The 12,299-nt window shown below is 47.1% G+C and overlaps 1 protein-coding gene across 3 annotated transcripts in view; it reads left to right on the forward strand.

Moving 5' to 3' along the window:
- Positions 1–12,299, forward strand: part of RRBP1 (ribosome binding protein 1) — a 64,886-nt gene that overhangs the window by 21,909 nt on the left and 30,678 nt on the right. For all 3 annotated transcript variants that reach the window (XM_037494256.2, XM_037494265.2, XM_037494288.2), the window contains exon 2: positions 526–2,632. In XM_037494256.2, coding sequence (XP_037350153.1) covers positions 547–2,632 — 2,086 coding nt within the window. In that variant the 5' untranslated portion in view covers positions 526–546. The remainder of the gene's footprint in view (positions 1–525; positions 2,633–12,299) is intronic.

Raw genomic sequence — 12,299 nt, forward strand, 5'->3', positions numbered from 1 at the left:
GCATTTTCAAAATCAATCAGTTTCACATTGAGAAAAAAGATTTTTGGCCTAACACGAAAAAGTAAAAGATCCTTCAGTATGCTCATATTGCTATATCAATCATGTATGCCTGGGGAACATCTGCTTCCTAATTTAGTGGGGCATTTTTACCACAGTCTTGACCATTCCCCATTGTCTCACACCTGTCCGTGCTTGTGCTCATGTGTGTCTTTGGCCTCTGCGGTGGATTGAATTGGGATAGTGGGTTGTATATATTCCAGTTACAGACCTATGCTTTGCCATCTCTCTATTGCTTTGTATGACCTGGCTTAAATATGGATTGTTCACATCTTGTGTAAAAATTGTTAACTTCTAAAGAGGCACAGGTAAGAATGCATGATATCTGAGTTTGCCTGGGTTTGTTTTGCCTTCACTTTATTAGTCTGAGGAATTGGTGAGGCCCTAAGTTTGATGGAGGGGGTGAGGATAGAAATTATCAGAAGCCTAAATTTCTACAAAACATAATCTACATGTATGTTTTGGCAGGTGAAATAAAAGCACGCCAGGATGGATATTTACGACACTCAAACCTTGGGAGTTGTGGTCTTTGGTGGATTCATGGTTGTTTCTGCCATTGGCATCTTCCTGGTGTCTACCTTCTCCATGAAGGAGACATCGTATGAGGAAGCCCTAGCCAACCAGCGCAAGGAGATGGCAAAAACTCACCACCAGAAAGTAGAAAAGAAAAAGAAGGAGAAGACAGTGGAAAAGAAAGGAAAGACCAAGAAAAAGGAAGAGAAACCAAATGGGAAGATACCTGATCATGAGTCAACCCCCAACGTGACCATCCTCCTCAAAGACGCAGTGCGGGTACCTGCCGCAGCTGTGGCTCCAACCCAAGTCCAGCCCTCTGCGGTCATCGCCCCTGTAGCCACAGTACCAGCCATGCCCCAAGAGAAGCTGGCCTCTTCCCCTAAAGACAAGAAGAAGAAGGAGAAAAAAGTGGCAAAGGTGGAACCAGCAGTCAGTTCTGTAGTAAATTCCATCCAGGTTCTTGCCTCCAAAGCTGCCATCTTGGAAACCGCTCCCAAGGAAGTACCTATGGTGGTTGTGCCCCCAGTGGGTGCCAAGGGTACCCCAGCCATTGCACAAGGCAGAAAGGCAGATGGTGCCCAGAACCCGGGCAAAAAGGCAGAGGCTGCCCAAAACCAGGGCAAAAAGGCAGAGGGAGCCCAGAATCAGGGCAAAAAGGGAGAAGGGGGCCAGAATCAGGGCAAAAAGGCAGAGGGAACTCCCAACCAGGGCAAAAAAGCAGAGGGGACCCAGAACCAGGGCAAAAAGGCAGAGGCTGCCCAAAACCAGGGCAAAAAGGCAGAGGGGGCCCAGAATCAAGGGAAAAAGACAGAGGGGGCCCAGAATCAGGGTAAAAAAGTAGAGGGGGCCCAGAACCAGGGCAAAAAGGCAGAGGCTGCCCAGAACCAGGGCAAAAAGTCAGAGGGGACCCCCAACCAGGGCAAAAAGGCAGATGGGGGTCAGAACCAGGGCAAAAAGGCAGAGGGGACCCCCAACCAGGGCAAAAAGGCAGAGGGGGGTCAGAACCAGGGCAAAAAGGCAGAAGGGACCCCCAACCAGGGCAAAAAGGCAGAGGGGGGCCAGAACCAGGGCAAAAAGGCAGAGGGGACCCCCAACCAGGGCAAAAAAGCAGAGGGGGGCCAGAACCAGGGCAAAAAGGGAGAAGGGACACAGAACCAGGGCAAAAAGGCAGAGGGGGCCCAGAACCAGGGCAAAAAAGTAGAGGGGGCCCAGAACCAGGGTAAAAAGGCAGAGGGGAGCCCTAACCAGGGCAAAAAGTCAGAGGGGGGCCAGAGCCAGGGCAAAAAGGCAGAGGGAGCCCAGAACCAGGGTAAAAAGGCAGAGGGAGCCCAGAACCAGGGTAAAAAGGCAGAGGGAGCCCAGAACCAGGGTAAAAAAGTAGAGGGGGCCCAGAACCAGGGCAAAAAGGCAGAGGCTGCCCAGAACCAGGGTAAAAAAGTAGAGGGGGCCCAGAACCAGGGCAAAAAGGCAGAGGGGGCCCAGAACCAAGGCAAAAAGGCGGAGGGTGCCCAGAACCAGGGCAAAAAAGTAGAGGGAGCCCAGAACCAAGGCAAAAAGGCAGAGGGGAGCCCTAACCAGGGCAAAAAGGCGGAGGGGGGCCAGAGCCAGGGCAAAAAGGCAGAGGGGGGACAGAACCAGGGCAAAAAGGCAGAGGGGGGACAGAACCAAGGCAAAAAGGCAGAGGTAGCCCAGAACCAAGGCAAAAAGGCAGAGGGGGGTCAGAACCAGGGCAAAAAGGCAGAGGGGGGTCAGAACCAGGGCAAAAAGGCTGATTCAGTTGCTAATCAAGGCACAAAGGCAGAGGGGGCCCAGAACCAGGGCAAAAAAACAGAGAAGGCCTCCAATCAAGGCAAAAAGGCAGAGGGAACCCCAAACCAGGGCAAAAAGTCAGAAGGATCCCCCAACCAGGGCAAAAAGGATGCATCTGCCAATCAGGGTAAAAAGGCAGAATCAGCTCCTAACCAGGGCAAAAATGCAGATGTGATCCAGAGCCAGGAGGCACCGAAGCAAGTGGCTTCTGCAAAGAAGTCTGGTTCAAAGAAGAAAGGAGGTGACCCTGGTGAGTTAACGTGATTTCTTTATGAACTTGGAAGAAAAGCTATCTTTCGTGGATTTTCTTTGAGGAAGCCATCTGTATCAGTTAGCAGTTGCCTCAAGGCTGTGTAACAAATAAGCCAGACTGCTGCTCACAGCAGCAGTCACTCTGGCTTGTGCTTCTGTTGAACTGACGGAGCTGTGTGGTCTCAGTTTGGTGAGTCTACACTGCACTTGAACCAGGATTGGCTCCTTGATACAGGTCGAGCATAGGTCTGTCACACCTGTGTTCATTTCTGGGCCCAGAATGAGGCTTCTGATACGCAAGGGCAGAGTTTTGTGGTTATGGGTGAGCTATAAAGGGCACAGTTCACCAAGCTCCTATTGGCCAGAGCAAGTCATATGACTGAGCCTGTGTTGAGGAGTCAGAAGTCCACTGTCTACAGTGGGAGGGACTACAGAGTGACCTGGGAAAGGTGTGAGTACAAGGAGAGGTGAGGGATTATGAGCAATAGTTCTACCCACCCCACAGTCTGGAGCAGGTCCGTGTCTTGGCAGGTCTTATTTAAACATCTGATTGCTTTCCATTGGCCTGTTCTGTGTTATTCCCTCACCTGGTACTTTAGCATAGCTTTACTGGTTTCTTTGTTTTTAAGGAGCAGCAGTATCCACACTCCTCCACCCTCCTCCCCAGTTTCCCTCTTCCCTGTCCCCACCCCAATTATTTAATGGACTATATAGAACATGAATTTTCCGTTATCTTCATGGTGCATAGTACTATAGAATTTGGGCCAGTGAGTTCCTCTTCCATGGTTACTGCTCAACCAGCAGTCGTGTGGTCTTTTTTTTTTTTTCTTTTTTTACTAAGTTTTTATATAGTTATTAGTTGATTTGGAGAGTTAGTTGCATTTACCTTTCAAGATATCTTAAGGGTTCTGAAAGTTTGTGTCTGGTCACTCATGGCCTTATGTTTTCTGTTGGATTTCCCTCTCTTGCCCCTTTGTGAAGCTGTATTAGGTTTCCTCTTGCCCCCAACTTTTTTTGGGGATGGGGAGGCACCTTGTGCCAAGTTAGAGGAATCCTGCTGTGTGAACAGCTTTGGGCTCCTACTGAAGGATATAAGACCAGCCTGCCTGACCCCAAAGGCCAACTCACCTCAAGCCCTTTGAAAAGCCCCAACTCCCCGCTCGCATAGGCTGAAGGCATGGGACCTGCCCTGCCTTAAGGTTTGATTTGAAATAGGAAGATGGCTGGTATGGGAGCCAGCCTGTTCTCTGGTTCTCCCACATCAGGTGTTTTCAGAACAGAGTTTCCTGGGTCCGGCAGCCATCATTACCAAGTGTTGCCTTAGACATCTGAAACAGGTGGCATGAACCAGAGATGTGATGATAATCTTAGAAAGGAAGACAAAATTATCCTAATTTGCAATAATAAAAACCTTGTTTGGAAGAAAACCCAACCTTATGACTTGTGTGAACTCCCATAGCAACTTGACTGAGGTGGTAGAAGAGGAAATTTGACCAGAGAAAAAAAATATTGTCCAGATTAAGAAATATGAAATATTATATAGATAAAATCATAGTTATTCCCAAGTTAATTTAGTGGTTTGCTGTTCTTCAAGCAGAATTTCAGTGCCCCCCCCACCCCTTAACTTAACAAAACTGCTGTGTCAAAGTAACCCTTCTATGGCTAAAGGTTCCATCTGGAGGGAAAAATAGGTAAGATTATTGAACATATTTTTAAGTGGCTTTTGTACGGCCACTTCTGTCCAATGTGTGACTGCATTCCCAAGTTACTGTAATTACAAAGTAGGGCATGGGCCCAATACCAGCCAGGTCAGGGAATAGGGTGGTCCTGTAGCCGGATCCTCCATTTTGCAGTAGAAAACATCCCTAGACTAAAAGTTAGGAATAAGAGGAATTAAACTCTAACCCATGAATTGCATTCCTTCTTCAGTCCTGTTTACTGTTACTGTTACTGTTTACTCAGTTGTACACCCTGTCCCTTCCTGATGATTAACTGTTAACTGTCTTCACCTATATTCCTGGGAACTTGGAAAACTGATTGTGTTACAACCCTAATAAAATTCTCTGTGTCTCTCTGAGTTGATAGTGGCATCAGAAACAAACATCCGCTGATTGCTGAGAAAACACCCCACTGGGAAAGTCAAACACCTTGACTCCTGTCACCTAGACTGCCTGGCACCTCCTCGGACCTGGAAATGTGAAGTCCTGATTTCCCTCACATTCCTTCGCCCCTTATAAAATCCCAGCACTCCTGCCATTCAGGGAGCCGGTTATTTTGGGGTGTCTATCCCACCGACTCCCTTGATGGCTGTCTCGAATAAAACTCCTTCATGTAAAGACAATTCTCGTGATTCAGAGTTTGGCTTTCTGGGCGCGAGCGAGAGACCCGGTTTGGTCGCTTACAAATTTGGGGGCTTGTCTGGGATCCCCTTCGCTCGGAGCTCAGGGGCCACCCTGGTGGGTGACAGAGCCACCACTCAGTCCTAGCAGCTGCCCGAGCTTCTTTGTCTCGGAGGACTGGGAGTTGTGCTGACTGTGCCTCCAGGGGCTGTCCCTCGCTAACTTTGCATGGAGGAGTTTTGGGGGTAGTGCCGGCTTCAGCCTAGTCTTTCTGTCTGTCTGTCTGTCCGTCTGTTTGTCTGTCCAGACCGGGTAAGTACCTGTGCCACCAACAGGCTTAGAATTGATTGTCTCTCCTGGAGCAGTCAAATGGGACTGCCAGGCCTATGTTGTTAACATTCTGCCAGCGGTGGGGTGAGGGGCTCTGGTTTGAGGAAGGTCCTGGAGGCAATCTTTTCTGGCTGCCTGATTCTACTTACCCTCAGTCCACTCTGTTCTGTTTCCCTAGGCTCATATTATATGGGGGCTTTAAGTTCAATACCTGCTGAGAGTCCCTTGGAATGCATTCTGCATGATTGAGAGTCCTTTTCTCTTAAAAAAAATGAGACTTTGTTGTTTCTTTTGGCTTTCCTCTTGAGACTCTGTTTTTTGAGTTTTCTTGTGCGTCATGCTTTGTTCATGTTATGTGTTGTATGCTATTTTATGATAAATTGGTAAGAGAGCTGTGAAAAGGAGGATCCGGCTATAGTCCTGAAGTGGACTTATTCCCACCTGACAGCCTCAGTTTCAATGAGGAAGTGAAAAGTTTAGGCATTGATCTTGGGCAGAGTGTGCAAGATTTGGAAAAGTCTGTTTGGACCTTTCTAAAAATGTGTGGTTTGGGTGAATTAGATTTAAAAAGAAATCGACCCTAGAAAACATAAAAGATAGCTGAAATTGGTAATAGTCCAGATGTTGAGAGACCCCCATTGAGGTTGCAATGAGAACATCACTAAGGCTAATAGGGGACACTTGACTCACATGGAAAGTCAGAAAAGACCAAAATGAAAGCACTGCCACTTGGGGAGTGTATGTGACTATGACACCTGAAAAGTGAGTTTTCTTTATTCTTTAAAGTATCTAAGTGCCTAGAAACATGGAGAAAATGTTTTCTTACATTTTTTTATTTTCTTGAAGTTTTATTGTGTGATCACAACCTAGTTTCCCCATGTTGGTGTGTTAATGACATCTTTGGCCACTCCCTGCTTCCTTCCTTCATGACGATCAAGATGTCCTCTGTCTTGGGAAATAGTACCTGAGTCTCAAGCTTCCATATGCAGAAGAACTGCCTGGGAATTTTGTTTCCACTAAGATTCAAGATTTTGACTTAGTAGTTCTGGGTGGGGCCAGAGATTCTGTATTTCTAACTTGCTCCCAGGAAATACAGAGGGTATTGGCCTCAGGACTACTTTTAAAGGTGGTAAAAACCCTTAAACCACTGCCAGAGTGGCAGAGTAGAAGGCAAAATGCCTCCATGAGCTTGGCTTCAAGCAGCCTTGCAGCTTTTATCTGTGGAGGACCTGGGCCCCAAGGATGGAGTAAGGCATTATGTGCATTTTTCTTCATGACTTGAGTGTTTCCAAATACAAATACACAGTTCAGGGCTTACTCTGAAGAGCCATTCCTAAGTTGGGTGTCATTTTTCATCAGGGCCTACTCCACTCTAAGAAGCCTTAGTCTTTTGCAGCCGTATGCCCTGCCCTGTGCTCCCGTTGACTTCTTTCTGCATTTTTAGCAGTGTCACATTAGCCTTAACTGTGATGATTTGAGGGTAGGGTCTGAGGAAGGAATCTATGGGTGTCATGGAATGTCCCCAGGGACTTAGGGAATGGGTCTCATTTCTCTGCAGTTACACCTTGTACGTGGAGTTTAGGGTTCCACAATTAATCTGACTCATATTTAGCATTTCCACCTGTAACCATGTTGCTGGGTGAATAGACACAGGTGAGAAGCAGACGATGTTCTTTGCATACAGTTACACCTCTCTTTGCTGGATAAGTTGTAGTCAGCTGCAGCCAACCTGCCCTTGACCTCCTGCCTGCCAATCAGGGCTGAACTTTTCTGTGTCTTTCAGGGCCTATCCTCTCCCAGCTTCTCCAGGGACCACATACACCCAAATCAAAACTGTGGGCAGAACTCTGGCTAGGTTGACTGACCTGGACATTCAGAAACGTGGGGGCCAGAGATGATGGGAGTTGTGTGTGTGTATTGTGGTGGTATGATGACAGCATTGCATAGATCTCGGAGGTGCTTGGGGGTGGGTTTTGGATCACAGATATAGACCAGGCCTGGAAAGAGCTCATTCTCTGAATTGAGGAGAATATGACTCAAGCGGGCAAAGGCTCCAGGGCCTGAAGTTTTTTAACTGTGGCTGCAGAGAGCTAGGGTTGAGGGCTGTGCTATCCAGTATGATAACCATTGGTCATGCAGGCCCAATTAAATTAATGTTTATATTAGTCAAAAGTCAATCAAATGCAAGATTCAGTCTCACTAGCCACATTCCAAGTGCTCAGTAGTCAGTGAGCACTGTGTACAGTGCAGGTGAAGAGTATCTCCAGCAGTACATGGTTTTATTGGATGTGCTGTTGTGAGCAGGAGCCATTGGGAGGGAGGTAGCCTCTTGTGTCACCTTGGGGGTGTCCCTGTGAAAAGGAACATGTGTTTGCAGCCCTACGTTGGTGTTTCCCAGCCCTTCCCTCTGTGTTCTATCTGCCTACATCATGAGTAGGGTGTGGGTGAATGCACCATTTCCTTTGTATCTCAGTGAAATATGACTAATGAGATCACAGAGTCTATGACTGACCCACAACATGTGACAGCAGCAAAGCCTGCTGCAGAGCTGGGTCCATCAGCAATGGGGTTGCTTCCTCAGTTGTCTGCGTCTTACCTGTCATCTGGTCAACCTATCAGGGCCCTCGCTTACAGGAAACCAGGAGGGAGACCTGGCAGGTGTGGAGGTGGGCACAGGACATCTGCACATCCAAGTTGGAACGATTCCAAAATTGCTGATCTGAATTACTTGCAAGAGCAAATTGGTGCCATGTGACAGGTTTGACAGTGAACACCTGCCTTGCTAATCCTCACCTTTTAACATTTATTATTGTATAAATATGTGCTTCCAGTAAGCAAAACTATATGGAAGCTTGGAAGGTGAAAATTGAAAGTCCTCCTTCCCACTCTATTCCAGTCACTACCCACTGACCAAGGAAAGCCTCCAAGACCATCTGCTTGTCGTACCGCATACACAGGGGGTTGTGGGGGGCATGCTGCAACACACAGCATTTGAACTTGCTTCCTTTGCTTCCAGGTGTACTGGTGACATCTTTCGAATCCCACCCATAGGGTTGCCATGTTCAGCTGCATCATACTCCATAGCTTGAATGTGTCATAATTATTTCAATGACATTAAGAGCTTACAGTGTTCTGCGACTAAAGTAAACACTGCAGTCACATGCATATACTGATGTGTACCTTTATAAATTCCTCAGTGTGTAATTGCTAAGTCCAAAGGTATATTTTTAATATAGGGTAGTCCAAAATCACTTTCCAAAGAGATTTCATATCAGTGTTCTCCTTCTGACTGTACTGCTCGTGGGGTGATGTGGAAATGGTGATAATTTGCGGGATGCATTATAAACCCAGCATGGAATAGGGAGAAATCATTTGCTTGTGAAACAAAGGGCGCGGATTCTTTTCTCAGTGTTGGAGAAGAGGGAATTCAAGGAAACATAGGGAAGTGGAAATTTCCCCAAACTAAAGCTTCTGGGTGTTTACCACTGTTGTGCCTGCATGCACAGGGCAGGTTCCCTATCGATTCGAGCAGGTGGATAAGGAGAGTCCTGGTGCCCTCAGTGGATTTTTCAGGCTTTAATGCTCTGTGAGGGAACCAGGTACACAGGCACACCAGGCAGGGAGGCTGGCACTCAAGGAGGCAGGCATGGGCCTGGCAGGGGTGGCTGGGAGGCAAGCAGGCAACCGAGCCTCCCAGCCCCCCACTAATCTTTAAGCTCTCTCTGGCATTCTCTTGCGCGCGTCGTTTGGTCTCGCCTCCTCTGTAGTCATGCTGCTTGTCCGTTTCGCCTGTCTCTAGACGCAGGTGTGCACACTTACACATGCGTGTGCTCCCGTATTCCAGGTGTTCACAATCAGGCACACATGCCTTCTGCATTAACGCGATCAAGGCCACAGAGGCTAGTGACCTAAAAAGCCTCATAAATATATTTACCCTATAGCCACCCAGACCTCTGCTGGTTTGTTCTCTAATAATTGCCTTACACAGTGTTTATTAGGAAAGCCACATTTACAGGAAGTGGATGTACTTGATGGGAACTTTTTAAAGGTCTGTTTTTGTCCTCATCCTTCATCTTTGCTCACGTGATTATGCCAGCTTGCCGCCCATACTCTGCCTCCTGAGCTTGGTGGCACATGTGCTGGGGGGGCATGTTAATATTACACATCTGGAGTGAGTCCGGATTACACAGTGCTGGACCCTGGATTAGCCAAGGACTTAGACCTGTGTAGTGGCAGAAAGGGACGGAGCTGGTTCTCTATGATTCTAGCAGACCAGATAAAGGAGAGTTCTGGAGCCCTCAGTGGGTTTTTCAGGCCTTTATTGAGTTTACCAGGTACATGGCAGGAAGGGGTGCCGGGGAGCTGGAAGGCTGGCAGGCCTCCCAGCCCCCAGCAAATCTTCACTCTCTCTGACGTTCTCTCGTGGCCTTTGCTTCTCTATTCCTTTCGCTCTCCTCTGGTTTCTGCTCTGCTGGTGTCCCCGTGACACTGCCCTTATTAAGCCCAGTCTCTCAGCCCAGGTGTTTCTACCTATGTATGCCCACACCCTACTCCAGGTGTCTGCCATTAGGCATGCATTAAGGGCCACAAGGATCTATCATCAATCCTAATGGTGGGAGGGCAGGAAAGCCTGATGCTTTACTTACCCTACAACCTGAAAAGTGCAGGATGCACATTCTGGAAACTCCAATAGCTCTGGTGTGACGTGCTTCCACTGGAGCTTGATTCATGCAGTGTTGCGCTGAGGGATACTGAGATGGTGGCAGGCCAGCCACCACATCCCTCAGAAGGGTGTGGAGGGAGGGCCTTGCTGCACTTCTGACTCTCAGAACTGGATGGGGTGGGCACCCTGGGTGTGGCACTTCTCTTCTGGACTGTAGGCTGACTTTATACTGGACCTGTCCTGACTGTGTACACGAAGGTCATCACATCAGAGCTAGGAGAGCTCCAACACCCTCCAGGAGGTAGAAAATGCTCTCAGAAATGTTCTCTATGATGACTCTTGACAGACACACAAGTTCATGTGGTAGGAAGAGACCAACTTGAGGGGATAGGATTATGGGTTAATGTTAATATCTTCCCTTTTCCCATCCATGTTTTCCAGTTTTCTGTTTTGTTTTGTTTTTTTCTTTCAATGAAAGAAAAAAAAATTTTAATGAGTTAAACAGACCTCCTCATGCCAGAGTGGGACTCCTATCCTTCCAGGCATCCTGAGGCACCCTAACCCTGACCTCGGGTCCCTGGAGAGCACTGGGCCAGCAGAGAGGAGTTGCCTGTCCTTTGAGGGGCCAGATTGGGGCAGGATGGTGCCTCGGTCTTCTCAGGCTTGTCTCAGCACCTGGACACCAAGTAAATGGTTCCTTACTTCAAAAACTGAGGAAAGCTAAAAGGTCAAGTTGGCCCCCACATTGACGGAGCTAGTGGCCTGCCTGTTTGAGACCTTGTTGGGCCACACCTGCCTCTTCCAGAGCAGGTTGAAATGCACAAATGGGAAATACCCACAGTTTGAAATAGAGAACATATTCTGTAAGGTAACAGGCCATGGTCACCAATAGTCTGGGAAAGAGATTTTGTTTTTTCTTTTTTGTAGTTGAAGTAACATAGCATTGCAGCATACAAGTTTCAGGTGTTTGTAGTTGAGAATCAATAGGTATATACTAAATGAAGTCCACCGGGAGAAGAGTTTTCAGACCTATCATTAAAACTTTATTCAAGTTATCTGGCTTAGCAGGGGCTCTCATTTGAAATGGTATGACTTGATAATAATAACACCCCTTCCTCCCTGTAGCCCACCCCCTGCATACCTGTCCTTTATCTAGCGTGGACCTGCTGTGCCTGAAGCCTGTTGCTGGGTCACCACTGGGAATGTGACTCTGTTGTACTCCTGGTGGGAATATGGTTTATAAGCTCCTTTTTCATGCATTTCCCCCCTGACTGTTCTATAAAGTCCCCCCCCCCCCCGCCTCATTTTACTAAAGCAGAAACCAAAGTTTAGCTGTGTTTCAAGGCTTCCCAGAAATCACACATCAGCAAATGGAGCAGAAGGACACAGCACCCTGAGTCTCTCTACTGGGCTTCCTCAGGCCTAGCTACCCTCTTTAGGCACAGGCTTCACTCCCTTAGTGCCAGGGCACAGGCAGGTGTTTGTGGAGACTGTTTGATTGTCTTTCACTTGAACTTAACTCAGTTTCAGAGGGGCTGAAGCTCTGAAGAAAAGTCTCTTGGGCTTTTGAGCTCTTACTTTCTGTGTAAGTGCTTCAAGCCAAAATCTCCCTTTTCCTAGGGGAGTGAGCCAAGTATCAGCGTGGTACTGCCATGTCTTAGAAAAGCTGCTGCTGACATTCTTCTAGAAATCTCCATTCAGTCACCTTAAAACATGGCAGCCTGGTTCTCCCTTTTTTAAAATATATATATATATTTATATTTTATTTTATATATTTTTTACATCATTTTTCATTTTTTGCACAATGTATGCATTTTCATCTTGGTTATAGTCCCCATACAATTCCCACCCCCCTTGTTTTGACCCTAATCGCTCCTCCTACCCCACCCCCCCAGTGTGTCTCTGTTTTACAGTTGCTTGTTGATTTTGATTTTTACTTTGCTGTGGTCAGGAAACCCATGGTTATGACTTTCTTGTATTTACTGCAGGCATCAGGTAAAATAGCTCATCCTTTGAGACATGATCTCCTAGGACATCCTACGTGCCTAAGGAAGCCCAAGGAAAGCTCTTTCCCAGAGGTTCTCCAGAGGTTGTCTTTTGTTAAAATATTGTGATGCAATTTGTTTTTGTTTTTTTATTTTCGATATAAAATTGGTTTTGTTTAAATTTCTGGGGGCAAAAGAATAACAAGAAAAATAGTCAAAGTAGTCATTCAGTGTATAGAATATTCACATTGGGCTAGACAGCATTAAATGCATAACCTCCTAGTTCGTTACCAGATTTACTTTTTTCCAACCAGAGGGTTCAGAGTCCCCGAATCGTTTTGCTCTTGA

The sequence above is a fragment of the Talpa occidentalis genome, unplaced genomic scaffold (genome assembly GCF_014898055.3).
Source record: "Talpa occidentalis isolate TD23 unplaced genomic scaffold, MPIMG_talOcc4v2.1 talOcc4.10, whole genome shotgun sequence".
In the NCBI taxonomy this organism is placed as follows: domain Eukaryota; kingdom Metazoa; phylum Chordata; class Mammalia; order Eulipotyphla; family Talpidae; genus Talpa; species Talpa occidentalis.